Source organism: Anticarsia gemmatalis, chromosome 7, assembly GCF_050436995.1.
Source record: "Anticarsia gemmatalis isolate Benzon Research Colony breed Stoneville strain chromosome 7, ilAntGemm2 primary, whole genome shotgun sequence".
Classification (NCBI taxonomy): Eukaryota; Metazoa; Arthropoda; class Insecta; order Lepidoptera; family Erebidae; genus Anticarsia; species Anticarsia gemmatalis.
The window spans coordinates 4,032,460-4,055,271 of NC_134751.1; the positions used below are offsets into that span (position 1 = coordinate 4,032,460).

The 22,812-nt window shown below is 37.1% G+C and overlaps 1 protein-coding gene across 4 annotated transcripts; it reads right to left on the minus strand.

Moving 5' to 3' along the window:
- Positions 1-18,020: 18,020 nt before the first annotated feature.
- On the minus strand, positions 18,021-21,562 carry LOC142974301 (uncharacterized). Of its 4 annotated transcripts, none has more exons than XM_076116543.1 (7): positions 21,405-21,562; positions 21,185-21,322; positions 20,450-20,596; positions 20,019-20,162; positions 18,906-19,040; positions 18,418-18,492; positions 18,021-18,199 (listed from the first exon to the last, which is right to left on the minus strand). In XM_076116543.1, exons 1-7 carry the CDS (start codon positions 21,481-21,483, stop codon positions 18,090-18,092), a joined length of 828 nt encoding a protein of 275 aa, XP_075972658.1. In that variant the 5' UTR covers positions 21,484-21,562; the 3' UTR covers positions 18,021-18,089. The 4 variants fall into 4 exon arrangements, with proteins under 4 accessions (XP_075972658.1, XP_075972656.1, XP_075972660.1 ...); XM_076116541.1 differs by having other exon boundaries at positions 18,906-19,046; XM_076116545.1 differs by lacking the exon at positions 20,450-20,596 and having other exon boundaries at positions 18,906-19,046.
- Positions 21,563-22,812: the final 1,250 nt, after the last annotated feature.

Consider the following 22,812-nt stretch of genomic DNA (forward strand, 5'->3'; position numbering starts at 1 on the left):
AATCCATACTAAGCAGTGGGTCGCGCGACCCGGTCGCGCGACCCGGTCGCGGTCGCGGGTCGCGGTCGCGCGTCGCGGTCGCTAAGAACCGAATGTTACCTTAAGTGGTAACGGGCCAGGCGAGCCACGATCGCAACGCTATCATAAAACCCAAATTTTCAAACAAAAGGTAAGGTAACATTCGGTTCTTAGCGACCGCGACGCGCGACCGCGACCCGCGACCGCGACCGGGTCGCGCGACCCACTGCTTAGTATGGATTTATATGGAGTACTAAACAAATCTAGCGACCGCGACGCGCGACCGGTGGGCGCGGCTAGAGAGCAGAGTGGGTCGCGCGACCCGGTCGCGGTCGCGGGTCGCGGTCGCGCGTCGCGGTCGCTAAGAACCGAATGCTACCTGTAGGATCTCATCGATGAATCTTTAATCTTTTCATCTTCTATGATGATCAGCATATCATGTTGGCAAAAAGTCGAAGAAAGGAAATAACCTGTGCGCTATCGGTCGGTGCTTGAATGAAATTGAAATATTTGCGCTCAGATTGCTATTTGCCTTTGAGGATAGGTCCCGGGCAAATCTGAAACTTTAGTTATGTGTTGACACAGACGACGCGACGTTTTCATTGCTATACTAGAACTGACGAAGATATTTTTAATGTTTTGTCGACAAGATTGTATTTTAAATGGACTGAACTACTTATTTTCGAATTTAAGCATAGCTATTAGCTGTGTCACAATTAAAGTGAGAAAATATGTGTAATTTTTGTTATTTAATACACAAATACACTAAAACCAAAATCACAAAGGGAAACGTAACTTTTGTCATTCTCGTTCAGTTTGCCCACACACAAACGTACGTGGATTCCTTAGATGCAACCGGGTGAACAGAAGCCCGGATAGTTTGCATTGCGCAAATATGTGTCAGTAAATTATTCAGACAGTTCGCGGACATCCAGGCAAGGTGGGACTAACTTTGTACACACATTTGTACGATATCAAATCGTGAACTTTCCTAGAGTTGTGTTCGATTTGTACGGTGTTATGTTCGCATTTCTTGTTTGTACATGACAAGGTTCTATGTTGACGTTTTGTTATAATTATACAATCCAATTTTTACCAAAAGACCAATCTATGTTTATATAATCGTTCGAAAATTAAGAAAGTTCGAATCATCGAACTTATACTAGGTAATAAATAAACAAAATTGGATTGGATCTGTGGGCACATCAATCTCATTTAGGTTAGGTCTTATTTTTATGTGAGAGTAAATTCTGATTATTTTTGTCACTCTCACAAAATTCTTTCATATAAGTACCAGGTTTGTGATATTTCTAAGTGCACAATAATTATATTTATAATTTGATACGTTAACGTTTTCCTAATATCTCTATCATTTTATCGAGACACAAAGATATCCACTTACGATCTATCCGAAAACATTTTATCCGGCTGTATTTTTTTGCTCCAATGAATTAAGAATGCCACCCACGATCGTGTCGACGTTAATAAATGAACCACTTCCACGCCGGTGTGCCCACCGCCTATAATTAAATTTACTAAGGTAAAGTTATTCGAGGCACCGGCTATGATAGTTTTACGTACTATTATTATCCACTCTGATAATTTTTTTATCCTGTTAAAACCTGGCATACCTAAAACATTATATAAAACAGATCTTGAAGAAGGTCCGAAGACCTGAAACGTGAACTGGTACAGTGTGATAGACTGGATCATGCTTAACAATATGCACGAGACATCATTATTATTTTTTTGTTTTGTTCCCGGTTTGGCAGTCTCTAATCAGTAAAATAATTCCACGAAAAATATTAAACATTTTTCAATTCAAACAGTACTAATAAATACATGGAACACGTACAGACGCCGGTACTGGTCCTAGCCTCTCACTGGTCGTGTCGGTTATCCGCCCCTCCGGGCTACGAGAACGATAGAATCGAGCGCGTACCTGTGTATTGCACACACTTCGACACTATAAACAAAGCTCTACACAGTTGGTCGGTTTCAGCGAGGGTGGCCGCTGTAGTCGAATGTCGGCAAAGAGGACATCATCTATACTATACTAATATTTTAAGGCTGAAGAGTTTGTTTGTTTGTTTGTTTGTTTGAACGCGCTAATCTCAGGAACTACTGGTCCGATTTGATAAATTATTTCAGTGTTAGATAGCGCATTTATCGAGGAAGGCTATAGGCTATACATATATCATCGCGCTACGACCAATAGGAGCAGGGCACCAGTAAAAAATGTTACAAAAACGGGGAAAAATTTCACCCATTCTCTCTTATGTGACGCAAGTGAAGTTGCGCGGTCAGCGAGTTATGAATAATCCCGAAGTTTCAAAGCTTTACCCAGGTCCCTCTCATTAATAAGTATACATCTTTAGAGGCATATCCAACTGTGATTATATTCGGTCCGTTATCGAATGTATGAATTGTTAGGACGGTGTTTCCGTATTGTGACACTTATGAGGGGTCCAGGTAGGTATAAAGGGTGGTGGAAATTGATTATAACATTTGCCAAACCCAAATCGAATCAATATTCCCCAACATTTGTAAACATTATTACGTCTTCAGTTTTCAAAGTTAACTTGAATGAAATATTAAATGCATTATCTCTATTCGCAACGAAGGTACCGTCGAAAGCGGTACTGTGAATATAGAAAAAAAAACTTACATGGAGAAGTTAAACACTTTTTCGTGCTTATTAAATGTTAACCTATTTTCTAAAGAGTATTGTGTAGCATAATATTGAATCAAAATAACAAAATCTGTTTTATAATAAATCTTAAATATTATGAAATACCTACTTAATATATAAAGGTTGATCCGTGGATATATTATAAATATCGAGTTCCTCCGTGTTTCGGAAAGCCCGATAAATTCTGGGTCCCAGCTGTTACTTTCAAAGAACTTTGACAGTCGCTAACAGTAGTCAGAAGCATAAAAGCCTGAAAATCAGTCTTATGAAGGGGTATCGTGTTATAACCCAGTAACCTGGGTTGTTGAACACCGACAGTGGCGACAGACAGTCGCTCCATACAAAATACAGGTATTCAGCTGCACCCAGTGCGAATGGAAGCCGACTCCAACATAGTTGGGACAGAGGCTAAGCTAATTGCTAGTGTATTTCGTTAAAAAAACGCTACTATCATATATTATAAAATAGAATTCAAATAACAGTGAGTTAGTTCACAACCTCAGAACAGTCGGCACGTGGCGCATATTAATTTAAGTTTTAATGAGAGGGCCTAAATTCTAGAGACATTGCAACTGAGTTAATTAAGTTTGTTTTGAAGAAGTTGTTCTGTTCGCAGACAATGTGAGGACGATATAGCCGCGTTATAAACACTGAATACTAATGAAATGCACTGTTTAGCTTAATATGTATGTTGCACTGAAGCTTAAGTAGCCTTATGAAAAATGTTCGTATCAAATTCAATACTGATTGTTATGTGAATTGAATCATCCTGTGTCGGTACATTGCAGATGATTCAGGTGAATTATAGGAATTGAAGAAGACGCGTTCTAATTTGGTAACATTCCTGTTTGCCTTCGAATAGAAATCTTTTTTCAGTATGACTGAAAATTTGATAACTTCGAACCAAAAGCCGTAAGTCGGCAGTACGAACCTTTCGTAATGTAAACTTGTTTGTGCTTGAGCTACTGCTTTTTTAACTGCCGTTGTTGCCCATCGGTTATGTATGCCATTATCGTGGAGGTCTCGAAACCCAGGTCGGGCTTCACAGTGATTCCTAAGTTTTCTTGTTAAAAAAATCCGTCGAAAATCTCTGTAACGTAGAGCACGACAGAGGCTCCCGCGCTGTACTCTTTCTGATCCGTCTTTTCCATCAAGCCATGAGACCGATGAAACAAAATGTACTTGCATTTCACGCACTTGGTCACTTGGACTTGCAAAATCCTGCATGATGACTCATTTCAAAGAAAGTAGCCGCCGTAACCAAATATAGGCTAGCCATGGTTATGTTGACCTACCTTACTAATAATTAGAACCGATATTAAACGTATAGCACACGACGAACTATCGCAGATATCATAGTACGAAATATGGATAGTTTTGCCTATATAAACATAAAATAAAGGTAGCAGGTAAACAAACATGTGGCAAGAAGTCGATGTTGCTCGAAATAGAAATGTCGGGGTCCCTCTCATGAATATTGATGCACTGTAAAAACCTACTTCCAGTTGAAAGCCTTTTGTCTACGTACAACTGTCGATAAACGCCGCAGAAATACCATTGTTATGTAAAAATACGGTTTGGAATTCACTTGTTCGTATTAAAGTTTATTCTGGCAACATTGAAATATGTATATTGTCGTTAAAGAGAATTAAATAACTTATTTTTACATGTGTTGAGCAAAGTGCATTATACGATTTGTTTGTCTTTTATGAGATAGGATCGAATTTAAAGTGCACTGCATATTCAATCTCTCTCTTGAGATAACTGACCGGTGAGAAGTCAGGTCCAAGACCCACTGCTATTACATTTTACGAGGCACGACACAACCTCAAATTCATAACTATTTTTTGTACTCAGAATGTAAATAAATAAATAGAAATATAAATATTTCGTAATATAACTGATAAACATACTTGTATACTTCTAAACACATACTTCTATAGCTAAATAAACAACCAAGCTCAGAATAAATACTCGTGCTCACACACAAATATTTGTTCCGGGTGGGATTCGAATCCGCCACACGCGCTAAGCGGTGCGACAGTTATTGCGGCGAGGTGACCACCTTAACTACTGCGCAAAACGTGCGGTTATCTTTTGACCCAAATTCGAGCCCGAGACGACACGATACAGAGGCAATTAACACGACAATACCACAAGTTCGTAATCGTGGATCAATGTCAAAATAGCCTATCTACCGATTGTCAATAATCTCCATCATCTACCTCTACTAATTACAAACACAATAGCAAGCTACTTAGAACAAATTACATGTATTGTCATACATATTGATGTTGATCGGCTTGTAAACTAATAGTCTGTTGAGTCGCTTTATAATGCATGCTACATTAATAGCTTCGAGGATTATAAACAGCGTATTGTTATGCATAATCTGCTGTAGCGCAAATGTCTACTACTATCGACTATCTACAACCTGTAAGCTGACGACAAACTTTGAATGAAAAACGAATCAGCGCCACCAACCACTAGTGGTGGTCGCTGGAATTATATTTCAATTCATTTTAAATGTCAAACTTTCAATCATCGATAGTACTGACTGTAGAAAATCGCGCTGCTGGTCTGTGATACTATCAAAAACTTAACTACGTACATGTACTATATGACTACATCATCAGTAGCGCGATTCTCTACATTCGGTACTGTCGAGTATCGAAAACTTGTCTTTTAAAATGTACTACCAAAATAGCTCCTACGACACCCGTCAGAAGCGCTGATCAGTTTTTCATACAAAATTTCTCGATTCTAGTAGGTTGTAGCTCCTACGACACCCGTTAGAGGCGCTGATCAGTTTTTATACAAAATTTCTCGATTCTAGTAGGTTGTTGATAGTCGATAGTGCTACTGTAGTCAAGTTTTGTCATGCATCAACATTTAAACATAATTTTTCTTTGCTAAGCCCTGTAGCGCGATTTTCTACAGTTGGTACTATCGGACAAAGAGTGAAATTTAACATAAAATTTACTTCAAAATTCGAAAATATATCGACAGCTACCGGTTCTCGAAAGTCCATAGTGGTTGGAATCGACCCTCGATCTGTATAAGTTATACATAATTTCAAGCTGAGGAAGGGTACGTAATATTCTGTATAAAATTTGTCTCGCCGCAATTAACGGCGCGAATAATTAATTCTCGTCGCGCCGTGAAATGAGTTCCGACATCACTAGACTTAGATTATACTTTGGAATAACAAGTAAAGCTTTATTAATAGGTTTTTGTGGAGTTACTTATCCTTCTAACATCACAGACGCAAAAGTTTCTAAGGACTGATAAACGAACACCTGAACGGATTTGGACTGACACATGAGCCGTTTTGTAACCTGGATTAACAAGGTATACTTTTTACGCAGATGTAGTCGCGATGTAAGTTTAGTATTGTTTATGTAGAATCAAAACGATTTTTCCAGACTATATTTCAGACACTTGGCAATTAATAAATCCACGGCTTTTTACAAACATATAGAATTTATAATAATAGTATAGATAAAAGATCAAATAAAAAGGGAAACCTTACAAAATATATATTATTTAACGAGATAACTTCTCGCCAAATCGTCGTCGAAATGCCGTCTTAAAAATGTTCGAACAAAACCTAGGCGAAAATTAAACGCCCCTATCTCAGATAACCGTTACCGTTACGATAACGTTATAGAGTGACGTTAAAAGAAATTATTAGCTATTACGACCAAAGTGGCGGGTTAGTTAATCTACCACAGATGTCTCTACTTTATTCAGCTTACAGGTGAGGCGAAGTAACCGAACCTTTCAGCATTCATTTCAATTTACCTTATCTGCCTCCATGGTGCAGTCGGTAGTGTACCTCACTGCTGATCATGAGGTCTAGGGTTGGTTTTCCCAGTCGGGAATATTCCTCAATGGCAGCCGAAGTTTAGTAAATGCCAACAGGCTCGCTCCCTGCTACAAGTAAGGCTCCACCAAAATACATACATACATTTTTTAAGACAACTCTCTCTCTCTCTCTCTCTTTCTCTCTCTCTCTCTCTCGTGCCGCGGGGACTTTTACAAACATACAAACAACATATATATAATTATAATTTACGTGTAAATAAAATAAATGGATGGATTAACAACATTTTATTTTAGCATGAAATTACATTTGAAATGAGGTTTACAATCTTCAAATTATTTACAATTTTGAAAAGCAATAAATCTAGCAGTTTTAGAACCTTCATGCGGACTTTAAGTTTACTAATCAAATGAAATATTTAAATATACACATACTACTCCGACAGCTCAGCAAAAATCCTTGTCATGCACAATCTTCCAGATTGTAATAGTTCTGTATATTTCTTAATTAAAGTAGCTGTATCAGTTGAATAAGCCACTGGTCAATGCTGTGTCTCTAGAGAAAAGGGTATAAGTCCGATATTGTTGAAAATGAATTAAGAAATAGAGTGCATTTATTTCCACTTTTGCAATATTTTTAGTGTATCCTTTTTTCGCTAGAGGCACACAGATAATGTTCTAAATTCAGAATTTTGTGTATCTTTGAAAACCGCGAAACGCTACTAAGTTACTGGACCGTATTTTTTTTGTTAGACTGAAGCATTCCTTTTCTAGGCAGATTTGGTTAAGCAATAATGTGATTAATCTCTGGAACATAAACATTTAGCTGATGAGCTACACGTGCCGTTCGTGTAACCAAGTACCCTGCAGATGAAGACACAGGTTTCATTGACACACGATCTGCCGTACACTGAAATGCTCGGATCACCAGAAACTCTTCTGTCAACTGCTGGTTCCATCCGAACTGTAAAGAAATATCATTTAAATACTCATTCATTCTTTAATTTTGTTTTCTTCCTTTTTAACCCATGACCTGCTAGGCTAGTTAAGGCTAGGCTAGTCTCTTCCCTAATGAGGAAGGGATGGCTTTGAGTCCAGCTAGCCAAATGTAGATTGGAGACTATGCCTGCCCTTCAAGAAATGTGTGTAATAATGTAATACTCTGATTGAATTGAAACTGAAATGATTGTGCTAGAACTATGAATGATTCATATGATTTAAACTGATAGAATCGGAACGTCAACAAAGCCTTCCGTATCCAATATAAATAACTATAACTACTTAGGCTGTCGTGTAACAGTAGGACGATTATCTTCAGTCGTTACTATCGAGTATCGAGAGTTTGACATTTAAAATGTACTGCAAAAATAGTTTCTGGTGCTCCCGTCGGAGGCGATGATCCTATTTTCATACAAAATTTCTCTGTAGCTAGCCGGTTAACGACAGTAATGGTAGAGAATCCAGCTTCAGATTACCTACAGGTTATATCTATACTAATATAAGGAACTGCTGGTGCGAATTGAAAAAATATTCTACTGTTAGATAGCTTGTTTATTGAGGAGAGCTATATTATAAGAAGAAGGCTATATAACACTACGCTACAAACATTAGGAGCGGAGGAGCAACAAAAAATGTGAAACGGGGAAATTTATTTACCCATTCTCGCATGTGACGCAAGCAAAGTTGCGCTGGTTAGCTAGTATTATGTAATTATAGTATATCTTTGTTACTTACCCTCGACATTTTCCACAACTTCCTGAGTCCGCTCTGGGTTATTGGCTTGTGGATCCTCTCCAGCGCTTACATGGACGAGGACTATGAGCGCCAACACACTGAACGATATAACCAAGACCTTCATATCGACGAGTTACTTTCACAACACCGAATCGAATACAGTTCTATGACAATTTGCTCTTTTATACAACCTATATCGGTGTATCACACCACCAGTTATCATTAGTGAAGAGCATTTCAAGTGGTTGGGAAATTAATTTAATCATAGTAAAATAAACTATATTACGTTGTATAAAAACACTAGTTGACCCGCACAACTTCGCTTGCGTCACATAAGAGAGAATGGGTCAAAATTTTCCCCGTTTTTGTAACATTTTTCGTTGCTTCTCCGCTCCTATTGGTCGTAGCGTGATGAAATATAGCCTATGGCCTTCCTCGATAAATGGACTATCTAACACTGAAAGAATTTTTCAAATCGGACCAGTAGTTCCTGCGAGATTAGCGCGTTCAAACAAACAAACTCTTCAGCTTTATAATATTAGTATAGATTCCATATGCCGACATTTTCCGGATATACAAGGCAATTGGTTTGTTTCATTTCATAAGTGTTCGGTGAATCACTGGAGTGTCAATAAACAAATCAATACACGTCATTGTCTGAGTTTACATAAGAAGTGGATATGCCTATAGAAGTACTATATAAATAATTATCACAAGATTAACAAATTAAAGTCGTACCTAATATAAGGTCGGGTAAAAAGTCTTTTCGCATTATAGTATGTATGAACTTGCAATAAAATCTTTTTGGCTTCAAAAATCACAAATGAGTACACGGTTCACTAGTTTTCTTTCAGTGAGCTCGTGAGGTACCCAAATATCGAGTTTTTTTATGTAGAGAAAAGATTTCATTACAAGTTCATACATACTATAATGCGAAAAGACTTTTTCCCCGACCTAATATTTTTGTAGATTCTGAGAACTTGTCGCATTGGCGTATGTTGTAAAATGTTGTCACGGTATTGTTTTTATGAAAGTTTTTACCTACTTACAATATTTTTTTAAAGTAAATCATGATACTTAAATACGAACCTGTGTCATAGTTAATTAGTTGGCTATACGAATCTATACTTCCATACCCACATGATTAATTCGACAGTCTATGCATAAGTGCGATATAAATAAGATGCGCAGAAATATAGGTAGGTAAAGATCGGAAAACAAACATAGGCTAGGTACGCATTCATGTTACAAAAATAATTTCTTTCGAAACTGAATAAGAGGAAAGAATATTGTCTGCGAGCGGAGACAGACACGTGAGAGTCAGGTAGTTATAAAATAATATTTCAATGTTTTAAACATTGATCACACTTATAACCAAAACAAACGGATTTAAGGTACCGTAATAAATAAAAGTGTGTAAGAATCGCCGCTGCCGAGGACGCTCCCAGGGGGTGTAGTCCGAGTGTTTACATACATAACGATACCTCTCACTTTGTTGAACAACTCCCGGGAACATGCAACAAACTGTAAATGCCAGAGGTCATGAGACTGCAGCTTTAGTGCAAATAATGCTATTAAGATAACAATACTAGTATGTGACGGTGTGACTTTGAATGACAGAGGAATAGCATAATAAGAGATCGTTGTGGATTGAAAGAAAATGTATTGGCAAGGATTGGGAAAGCGTTGCTGATGGTTTGGTCATGTAGAGAAAATGAAGGAATGTAGTTTAACGGTTAACATTTACTTTGCGGATATAAATGAAAATTAAGATCGCGCCCTCGAAAGACATATAAGTACAGATCACATCGGCGATGTCTTAAAAAATGACACAGAACGGTAGTAAAAACGTAGTACCCGTAACCGGCGTGTTCTGTATGACAAGATGTTTGGATGTAAGTAAGGCAAAGGAAGTTTGTAAGGATAGTACCAAGTGGCGTTCTTTGGTCTATGCTATGTGAAAAAGGCATGATACTATGTCTGAGTACTAATGGTCTGTGTTATTATCAATTGTGTATTAATACACTTTTATACATACACTAGCTGACCTGCGCAACTTCGCTTGCGTCACATAAGAGAGAATGGGTGAAATTTTTCCCCGTTTTTGTAGCTTTTTTACTGGTGCCCTGCTCCTATTGGTCGTAGCGTGATGATATATAGCCTATAGCCTTCCTCGATAAATGGGCTATTTAACACTGAAATAATCTTTCAAATCGGACCAGTAGTTCCAGAGATTAGCGCGTTCAAACAAACAAACAAACTCTTCAGCTTTATAATATTAGTATAGATAATTTCACGCCGGTTATTCCCAATCGTGTATGAAGAGTTGTAGATACCCACGTTCGCCAATCCAACAATGTTAGACCCATATTATAATAAGAAGCGAGCCCCTATAAAAAAAACAAACCCGTTAATGTCCCACTGCTAGGCAAGGGTCTCCTCCTGTATTGAGGGAGGGGTAGGGCGCCGGTCAATTGCGGGTTGGGGACTTTGCATACCTTCAAGAACTGCTCTGAAGGACTCTCAGGCATGCAAGTGCATAGTGCATGTTTTCCTTCACCGTTGAAACAAGTGATAATATTATTTCTAACACACATAACTTCGAAGAATCATTGATGTGTTGCCATTTATGTCGTTAATAAAAGTATATCAATATTACAATGCAAAAGTCTGTTACGGTTTCACAGTAACATCGACATTCGTGGAAAGCATCGAGATAATTGAAGAATAATAAAGAACACGAATCACTCAAAGGCTACTTTGAACTAAGTCTACAGTAAACACCTGCCATTGGCATCATTCAATGAGGCTCTATCAAGGCTTTCGTGTGTATATCGTTCAAGTTCCAGCGTAATCCCTATTTTACCGACGCACAGTAAATTTGCCAGCCCATTCACTTTATTTATGGGCGAAGAGTAATCGAAATGGTGTTCGAATGTTTGATCGGTAGAACATTGTTGGCACGTTTTACGTGAACTTTATGGGTGTAAAATGTAACTATAGCAGAATGATTTACCAGTAAAATAATTGTAGAATCAAAAATAATGGTCATTATATGACCAAACATGTTTTCAATTAACTTAAGCCCTGAGCTGATTCGGGGAGAGTACCCTTGCCGGCAGTCTGGCAGTAATAAGATATCAATTACTTGTTTGCGGCGCCCATAGCTAGTTGCGCTTACCGATCGGTAAACGATCTGTGGGTTAAGTAAACCTTGGCGCGGTCATTCCATAGGTGGGTGAACACATAGTGGTATTTGAACTGGGCATTTGACCTCCGTGCTTCAGAGGTCATGTAAAAAGTCGGTCCCTGTGGTTGTTTCAGCCCGGAGAAAAGTCAAAAGTCACGTCAAAAGCCTTCGGGCTGCTTGAACAACTTTGACACTATGTTGACCACTAACTACATGACGAATAAAATCTATTATGTTGACCCCCTGTAGGTTTCACTTTTTACACTTGGACCTCGCAACTTATTTCTTTAGTTCAACAAGGATTCTATACTTTGTCTTTTTGTAAAATTTCACTCATTCGAGAAAACTTGAATCGAATTAAACATTTTAAAGTTTATATTGACCATGTATTTAAGTGAACTTTTTAGTTTTAAAATAGTAATAACACGTTTTAAACATTCATTATTATCATTATATTATCTAATAGTGTAAGATTATCGCCAAGGAGCATTTTACCTTATAATCCATAGGTAACGCTAGCTGTCGACACAAACATCGTCATTAATACGTACAGCTAAAATTCCTACCACTCATATCCAAGTAGTTTATTAAGAGTGCGGTATTCTATCAGCGTGTATAGAAAAACATTCGCCTTTATTCCAGACACATAATAATGAACAAAGAAAAGCCAACTTAATGATCTCCCGTCTCTTAGAGCTATGTGGAATATTCCGTATCAGTTGAATGATCACCAATACGCTTCGCAATATCGAAATACCTTCGCCGTGGCATGCGCTCAATAGTTCTGTATTAATATCATCCTTAATTACTAGACGTGGTTGACACTTACACGTGCTTCACGGTCTTTAAACTCAAGTTAAAGTTAAGATATAGAAACTATAATCTTGCAGAATTTTTAAAACGTACGTCTGTTTTCTTTACATGTTGATACTGTTTAGTTTTTTTACAAGATGCTTATATTATTAGGTACAGCCTAATGTAAGAACATTTAAGGACATCAAATTGATAATTATTAAATCGCATTTCAAATTCCGCGTATCCAAATAATTATTAAAAAAGAGTTACGTGTGCTAAAAACTATTGTTTATACAAATAACGTTCGTGGTACACCAAAAGGACGATTTCACATAACTATCGACTATCAACAACCGGCTAGCTATCCATATTATCCGTTATATTATAATCTTATTCCTAACACAGAAGTTTAAAAGCGAGCCCATAGTTGGCTCGATAGACATATTCAGCATTACCGAGTTTCGAGAGTGACATTTTAGATTTACAGAACAATTAGTTCCTTCGGTATACGCTAAAGGCGCTAATCAGATTTTCATACAAAATTTCTCGATAACTAGCCGGTTGTCAAAAGTCGATGTGTGTCGGTGACGAGTGGTAGAGAATCAAGCTACTGTTCGCGACCCAGTGTTTAAAATACGTCCAGTACGGTTGACGGTGGTCGAAGGAATGGTCACAAATTCGCATCGCAGCAATTCGTGTCGCAACTTTCTCCGATGCAAATTCGCATCCCAGTTTTGTGTTGAACTCGAACGTTCCTACGACATTCTAAACAGAGTTACAGAGGAAAACACTAGACTTATTTCTAATTGTAATGATGTTATGATAAACGCAAACACTTAAAACCGCAAGAGCTCTCTAGTGACGTCATAGTTTTATTAGGTAGGTACATAATATAAAATGACGTTAGTTCCAACATGGTTGTTTAGCAGTCGAACTAATGCTACAAAAATATACTTGGTACTATGTGCTATACTATATATGCGGATTTCGGCTTGAAGCCAGGATCGCCATCGAACTAAATAAAACAAACAAGCTTAATTTCAATATCTATACTAATATTATAAAGCTGAAGAGTTTGTTTGTTTGTTTGTTTGAACGCGCTAATCTTAGGAACTACTGATTATCAGATCAGATCAGAATACTGTCCGATTTGAAAAATTATTTCAGTGTTAGATAGCCCATTTAACGAGGAAGGCTATAGGCTGTATATCATCACGCTACGACCAATAGGAGCAGAGTAACAGTATTAAATGTTACAAAACGGGGAAATTATGACCCATTCTCTCTTATATGACGCAAGTGGAGTTGTGCAAGTCAGCTAGTCTATAAAAATATAATTCTCATAATAGTTATTCTATTATGTTCATTTACTTTACGTAATTTTAATGTAGAAGGTCGACATTTAAAAATATTAAAGTCATTCGAATCAGTTAGTATTTAAATCTATCAAGAAAGAACTGAAAAAGTAAAGATTTGATGTAAATCGAAAAACAATAATTAATTGTCTATCAAATTGAAATGAAAAATGTGCTTAAGCTTGATAGATAAAATATTTACTAAGTTTGAGTTTGCTTCACTTTGGTAATCTTGTGTGGGGACGAATACTAGGGCTGGTAGGACTGAATAGTACAGAGTCGGATCACTTAAGTTGTAAACAACACACACAATCTACCTACCAATCGGCTAGCTATTAACAATTTTTTTTAGCCCCCATTAATAATTTTGTGTCTGTCTGTCTGTCTGTCTGTCTGTGTGTGTGTGTGTCAGTCTGTCTGTGGGATCATAACTCCCAAACGGATGCAGTGATTTAAATTTAGTTTTTTTTTTTTAAATTATAGGTTACTTATGTGCGAGTGTTCTCAGACATAAATAATAATAATAAATTTAACTCATTAATGTCCCACTGCTGGGCAAGGTTTTCCTCCCGTAATGAGGGTGAGGTTAGGTCTTGAATCCACCACGCTGGCCAAGTGCGGGTTGGGGACTTTGCATGCCTTCCATAAATTTTAAAGTATTAAACAAATTTTTGGCATGCAAGGTTTCCTCACGATGTTTTCCTTCACCGTTGGAGCATGTGATAATTATTTCTAATACACACATAACTTCGAAAAGTCATTAGTGTGTTACCTCGTGTTCGAACCTGCGGCCACTTGCGTGGGAGGTGTCAACTTATACCACTCGGCTATTACTGCTTTGTTTTGTTGCAGAAGTTGATGAAAAACGGTTGAGCCGTTAAAAAGTTGTAGGGGGTGAAAGTGAGGGGAGGAGAGGAAATTTACTCGGATGGGGTGTCAAATAGCTTCGTATGATGAGAAAGTTGATGGTAGGAATATTAGAACGGCTTAACCCAACTAGCCAATTTATAAAAAGTATGAAAAAAAGAATTAAGTATAAAATCGGAGGTTTAAAGTCCAACACCCGTTAGTTTTTCCGTTAAAATGACAATATGATGTCGCAAACAACGTCATTATGACCATTTAATATTATTTCGTAGAAGAAAATTGTAATCGGAATCAAAACAAACTAAGGATGTAAAAAAAGGAATGAAAACTCAGAATGAAAGTAAAACGGGGAACGAAAAGTCGCCCTGTAGATTAGTATTATGTGAAGATTTTATTTAAGTATTACTAATATCTCAGGCTCTAATGTCACCGTTAATGGTGGACCTAGTATTTAAATATATAAAAAATACAGTTTTCCGAAAGAATCGACTAACAGACACGTCTCATCTCTATCATCAACAAGGCGAGCTCAAATGAAATCGTTTTAAATGAATTCCACTTCATCGATTGTTGCTCGTTCGTACTAATTAATGTGCCTAATGGTGAACAAATATCCGTTAGGAGGGTGTTCAGGACGTATTTGTATCGTTTACGTATAATTGATAACCTACCCTTCAAACTGAGGTCTGTTGAGAGAATATGCAAAGATTTTCCAATTGAGTGACTTAACTCAAATTACTACAACACCTTTTGGTGTCTCTAACTATCATATTCTTCGCTTTATATATAGACCGTTGCATTCTCCTAATTATTAGTGAGTTTTTTTAACCCCCAATTTCGATATTATATAATATTTCATTAAAATAACAACATTATAAAGGATGATTATAATATGTTAAATATTGTTTAATGCAAACCTATAATTTTGGTTTGAGCAATCATCGTTTTACCGTAATTTCATTACATCCTAGAAACATGGTGCAAAATAGTAATATATCATATTATTATGATACTAGCCTGTATAAATGTGCGAGCACAATCTGTCATTGAAGTGTAACATATTTAAAAACGTCGTACTCTGATTTTCGTATTTTCATCTGTAAACACACGTCGACGTTATTTCGATGTAATTAAAATTTCGCCGATGCTTCGTAAACACATCGTTTGAAACATTAATTTGTTTTGAAGTCCACGCCGCGCCGAAGCGCGGTCGATCGTCTGTATCGGGTGCCTCATAAGTCAAACATATTTATTGAACAGATACTAATATGTTTTGCGTACGGAAAATAAACCTTCCATATCGGTATTGGAAAATTCTGTATTTGTAATTAACGGGTTGGAAAATCATGTTTATAGATTCATGAATATTTGCGCTACATGCGAAGAGTGAATGATTTCTCAGGGTCGCTGATAACCAAAATTAGAAGGTTATGGTTGCTATAGTTAGTTCAAAAATATTTACAAGTTAATAAATACCGACCAATCCATAGTCAATCTAAACTTTCTTATTGTTATGTATTATTATGAGACTACGAGAGCGCTTTTATTGTATTGACATTAGTTTATTTAATTCGACGAAATCGACTCTGGTGAGTACATCGAATCTCTACCACTATCGACTGCCGACAACGGGCTAGGTATCGAAAAATGTTGTATGAATTGTGATCAGCGCCTCTAGCGGACGGCGTAGAAACGATTTTTGCAGTGCATTTTAAATGTCACGACACTCGGTAGAACGGACTGCACATTATCATTACAGTTACATGCACATAGCACAGCTGTATGTGCCCATTTTTCTTAAAATGCAATCTTAATAATAGGTTGACATCGGGCAAATAGCTATCATGTGGTGTTAGTGCTTACCAAAAATTTTCATCGAAACTTATCATTATTAATTTTTATCAATTACGGTTTTATTTTCTTTTTAAATATACACAAGGAACTCAGGCAACAATGCCTTCCAACAACAAGTGTCTAGAAATGAACGCCCTTATGTGTCAAATAGAATATAGAATATAGAATAATGATAGTATCAGTGTGTGGAGGCGATATTAAGTGAATACACTGTTCATATTGTAGTGTCGATGATGTTAGATGTGTACGCCGATAATTGACATCATAATATCGAAGCATTAATAAGATTTTTTCAGAATCTAATCAACGAATACTGCGCTCATGAAATAAAATTGTCTCATGTTGTCTATTCATGTTTGTAAATAAAGCACATATTCGCTCGATATTCGTGCTAATATAATAATATGTTCTACTAATAAATGCGAAAGTTTGTGAGGATAGATTTATATATGTAAGTTTGTTTGTTACTCTTTCACGAGAAACTACTGGACAGATTTTAATGAAATTTGGTACACTGGTGGCTTATGAGCTGGATTAACACAGTATACTTTGGAAAATCTTATTAAGCGGATGAAATCGCAGGCAGAAGTTAGTTTAAAATAATACTAAAGATATACGTTATTTGTCATTCGATCTTTGATCTTGAATGAGCCACTCGTCGGCAGTTCACAGATAACAATCAAACAAACTCTGAAGGGCTTCAAGGGCAAGCTTCGGCATAATTGTAAGGAGTTGTACTAAGGGCAGAACTTGAGTGAGAAGGCACTCAACGCTAGCTCAAGGTCCATTCTCTGATGAGTTTCAGTAGCGCAATTCCGTACAACTATCGACGAGTATCGACAACCGCCTAGCTATCAAGAAATTTTGTATGAAAAATTTATTAGCGCCGTATTCTTTTCTACCAAACGATAAAGTAGTAGAAATCTTAATCAGTATTTTTATTTGCTAGGGCGCGCTTTGGGGCAATGTGCAATGGAGAATGTTACTACTTAGGTATGCCAAATCGCTTTAACTCAGTAAAGCCTGTACATGTACATGAATACTAGTTTTCGTTTTAGTCAAAAATACCAAGTAGATTTGATTTTACAAGCAGTTTCGAAAAATATCAAGTCCCGCAACAGCGTGACGTCATATTACACCGCGCCGCGCGGGCCGCGTCCCGCTTAGTATCAAGTCTCCAGCCGTAGATGTATTAGCTTGTGCAGTATTTTGTTGTGTTTTCGTCCGTTTATTACATTTATACTGTATAATAGTAAATATTATTAAAAAGGACTGTATGAGCCAGACTTAGCGTAATGTACAATGACGTCACACCGTCACCGTGCGGTTACAACTTGATTTACTTATAAATCGGAAACTAATTGACGTATCAAAGTAATTCTTTCACTAGTATTTTTTATTTTTAACAGAGAAAATGGAGTGCTAATCATCAAAATTTGTTAACATTCTCCATTCGAACAGAATCAAAATCGAAGTACTATAGTGCAATTTGAAACTCGACATTTTCTTTATAGTTAGAAACCATGCATAGAAGTGCTTATCAGATTTCCCTACATATTTTGTGATAGCAAGCCGGCTCTCAGTAGCTGTAGTGTATCCCGATAGCTACTGGATTGAAGATGCTCCAAAATTATGCGAATCTGATACACTCGGCACCCGGCTTATAATAAACTTCAAGAAAATAACAAAATATGATGAAAAGTACATTTTATTTATTCGTATTTATATTCTGAATTTTGCCGTCATAAACAATGTTTGCTTAATAGCAAACACAGTCGTTATTCGAACACTCTCCAACCAGGTGATTGGATAGTAGACACTTTTTACTGCAGTCTGTGGGATCGCAGGTGACCGGCTTGTTTAGATTACCTGTAAAACATATACCATTAACATATTACAGCTGCCACTAGGTTCGATTTCCACGTGAAAACAGTTACAGTAGTAGTTCCATCCAAAAATAGTTGTTGCGGCTCCAGCCGTACTTTGTACCCCTCAATTGTTTCGTTACGTTAATGTCTTTACAACATAAGACATTTTATTGTGCAATAGTTGTCTGTTGAACGCATAAAATTAAAAATTAAATTTACCTTTAACGAGTTGTTCTTGCTTTACCGAAGAATTTTCTAAAGCTTTGGTAGTACTTTCGTTATTTATGTTAGGATCTAAAACAACAAAACATTAGTCATAACCGAAATTCTTAACTCTATATTCGTCAGAATAGTGTACGTTTAAACGAGATTCCTGGAAGCATTTTGCGGTTTTTTTAACTTCTGCCATTCCGTCGAATGGAATAGAACTCGCCACTCAATTACAAATGTAAAATGAAAGAAATAAAAAAGTATCTTAAAAACAAATGTAATACGCTACTTATGCTACATTAAGCATTTTTATTTAGGAAATTATAATAAAATAAGAAAAAATAAGAAATTCTAATTATAAAATTACCTAGACAGTTAGTTCTTACAGAATTCGCTATGGGCGCTGACTTTGACATATAACATGCTATGTTACACAGTAGGTAGGTATGTACGCATTAGACAGAAGAAATAGAAATTATAATTTTATTTTTACATACCTTCTTCTTTCAAGCATTTGCATTTGTTGTTGACACAAGATCCATTTTGTATGCCCAGTATACTGCAAACATTCGCGCAAGATTTTGCGTGGCAGCCATGTTGAAAGGTGAGATCTGCCGACTTAATAGGCATTTCTGCAACATTTACAATAATAATATTAATTAAACTTGATGATTTCTTGATATTATGTGTGTATTAGGAATAATTATAATTATCTGTTGCTCCAACGTAACGGTGAAATAAAACATCGTGAAACAACCTTCCGTGCTTAAGAGTTCTTTTGGAACAGTTCTTGAAGGTATGCAAAGTCCCCAATCCGCAATTGGCCAGCGTGGTGGAATCGAGGCCTAACCTTACTAACTCATTACGGGGAAGACCCCTGCCCAGCAGTGGTACAGTGGTTGGTTATATTTATTTATTTTTAATGTGTTACGGCTAGACAAGGGTCTCTTCCCGGAATGAGGAAAGGATTACGCATTGAGATCACTTAGTTCTAGCAGCAAAGGAAAAAATCGTGATGCAAGCTTGCATGCCTCCTCATCAAAAATCCTCATTTCTTAGAACAGTTATTGAAAGTATTGTTATTGTATTGTTCATTGTGGTCGTCCTGGCCGATTTCGGCCACGGCGGCCAGTTTCAGTTTGTTTATTGTGGCCAAGTGTGAGCACAGTACACAGGTACACTCTCTATTTCTTTACTCTCATAGTCTGGTGGGACGGCTAAACCGACACAACCAGAGAGAGATCAAGCGCAGGGCCGACGGCTTTACGTGCTCTCCGAGGCACGAAGGTTTACGACCTCATTTGACCTCAACTTCCTAACTCCGAGCAATCTCTGAGATTTTTTTAACAGAAAACTCAGAAAACACTTTTTGGCCCGACCCAGGCTTCGAACCCGAGATCTCTTGCGCGGCAGTCGCATACGCTACTGACCGCATAGCATATGACCAAATTTTCATTCTAAATGGAGACCGTAGCCCAGCAGTAAGATAATGATTACTTGTTTATTACATAAATGCATTACGAGGACAACACGATTGCTTCTCTTGCCTACCAAGACCTGTCTAAATAAAATAAAGTTTAAAATAAATGACAATATTGATTATTCCTTACCAGCTTTCGGTTTAGGATATTTGCACATGCAGGTATCTAAAAAGCAGTAGCCGCCTAAGAAGCCAATTGTTCTGCAGTAAGAATAACACGAGTTCCACTCACAAGATCCCAATGACCTAGACTCCAGAAGTTCAGATTGGGGCTCTAAAAGCAGAAGAAAACACAGATAAGGTAGCATTGAAGACAGACCTGACATTGTTAATTTCGAGAATTACCGTGATATTTTAATGAAAGGGCTCCTACACACAGTGCCGGCGGCATTGTTTCTAACATTCGAGCGAGGGCTTCAAGCATTTGACAGCTCTGCGCGGCATGTACCGGCGGCCTTGCTGCTTGCATGTGTGTAGCAACCATAAGTTTGTTCTCGTTATATTGTAATGTAGGGTTGATCTCGCTTAGACTAATCTACTCTACGATGTCCCACAACTCACTTGGATTCGGCTTAGGGTATTTGCATATGCAGAACTCATCTAGGTAGCAGATGCCAGTAATAAATCCAATTGACCAACAATAGGTTTTACACTGGGACAAATCACACTCTCTCGATAGTTTGGATACCGCTACTCCCAATTCAGAACCTTAAAACAAAAGTATTATCTTTATCTTTTATATATAAAGCTTTGTGAGTATTTCAGCCATTTTAACTCTAGCCCCCTATTGCATGGCACTAACATTGAAATGGCAAAACGTGAATGTATCACATATACCACTGCCTACATTTTCAGGTACAACAGTCGTGATGACAAATCAGCCTAGCCTTTATTCCAATTATGTTGGAGTTGGCGACTGCCTATCGGACCTCTACAACCCAGTTACCTGGTTTTTAACACGATTCCTTTCGATAAGACTGGTTGTCAGACTTTCAAGCTTCTGACTACTGTCATAGATCTTTGAAAATGACAGCCGGGACCCACAATTTATCGTGCCTTCTAAAACACTGAGGAATGTATAAATGGTCTTCCATCCACAGAACAACCTTGGCAAGCGTAACTTATCCTCAGAGATCGGTCCGCGCGGCTGTTGTTAACTAAGTACTCACTCACAAGTACAAAGCAAAGCTACAACAGTCATGAGGTATAGAAAGTAAATACTGTAAAGTTTCTTGCAACCCAAAAAAATTTTTGTATCTAGATCGTAATTATATCTAGGTATAATTAAATGTGAACCTTGGTCTGTTTTGAAATTGTCGCACTTGCAGCGTCCATTGATACAGGCGCCGCCGGGGAAGCCAAGTCTACGACACAGCTGCTCACACCCTCTCAGGTCGCAATCTGATACACCTTCACCGTGATTACCATTTGTATCTGAAAAATAAAACACGAATTTTATCTAAAGGTCTCCAATTGCTTTATTTTTTTTTAATCCATAACATAAAAGTTAAATAACCGTCGTAAACATTTATCGTCATCACCGAGGCATTGGCAACGCAAAGAATCGCGCCGAACAAAATTATTTTGGAATACATTTTTACGAGTAATCTGTAATCATGTAACTAACTGACTGGCTATTTAACCGGCGTTTGTATAACTTATATAGGTACAAAGCTTCGCTCGTAGGGACTTTACCGCAGCAATATACAAACAACACTGATAACTCTGTTTTGCGGTCGGTTATGATAAAATGTTATACAGTAAACTATTGTTTACATACAAGTCACATGACCTACACAGTTTGCGGTGAAGTACAGTCGACATATTTATTTTTTAGTCTACCAAAAGTATCATTTCCGCAGTAAATATGGACAAGTTTTTAATGAGCTAGTACAATGACAAAATAACGTAATCCTTCTTTACTTCTTAAAATAATCACCGATGGCGAAAGCACTGGTGAGTTCGACGTGAATAAAAAAAATACTTACTGCAAGAACATTTTTTTTTATACATATGCAGTCCGTACATACGTTTTTGAAAAAACAATATGCAATACGTCAGTGAGGCAGAAGTTACCCGTAGTAAAATTATGGAATTATGAAACAATATACAGGCTGTCCCGAAACTCAACGATAATCCGAGACAGGATGAAAGGCCAAGTCATACCGGTTCTAGGAAAAATAAAAAAAAAATTCCATATCACTTAGTTCAGCAATAATAGACACTTTTCAAAAAAGTTGAAATTCCACACCCTTGGTCGCATTTTCAAGCCCTATGATCACCAATGTCACAATTTCGCTGTGTTTTTTTCAATTTCCTGAACTTCATTAAATATGCTATTAATCGTAAAACAAATTAATGCACAAAACATTATTAATTTAATAAAAAAAGTTAAGTTTTAGTGAGTCATGGTTCACAAAAATATCGTTAGTTAACTTTGACGCTTCATATTGAAAAAAAAATGTACTACACTACCCTTGGCAAGTTATTTCAAAAGTTGGCGCATTTAATCAAGATTTCAAAATGGTGCAACACTTGCCACTTTTTTTGCCATTAAAAATGTTATTTTTATTTGAACGACGAGTATCCCCGAAAATGGATCGGACGGAGTGGTACAATTGTATCTACTGGATTTAGATCGGGGGAACGAGGAGTTCCCCCGATCTAAATCCAGTAGATATTTTTTACTGGGAATGCATAAAAGAAAAAGTCTATTCGAAATCAATACAAAATCTAGTCCTAGGGCGTCGTAGGTCCTATTTTGGCAGTACATTTAAATTGTCAAATTTTCGATTTTCGACAGTGACGATCGTAGAGAATCGAGTTACATAATTGACTGTAAAAAATACTACATACAGCCAATTAATGGTTTATGCTGTCCACTGTTTATAACATAAATAATACATTTGACGATAAGTAAGTTA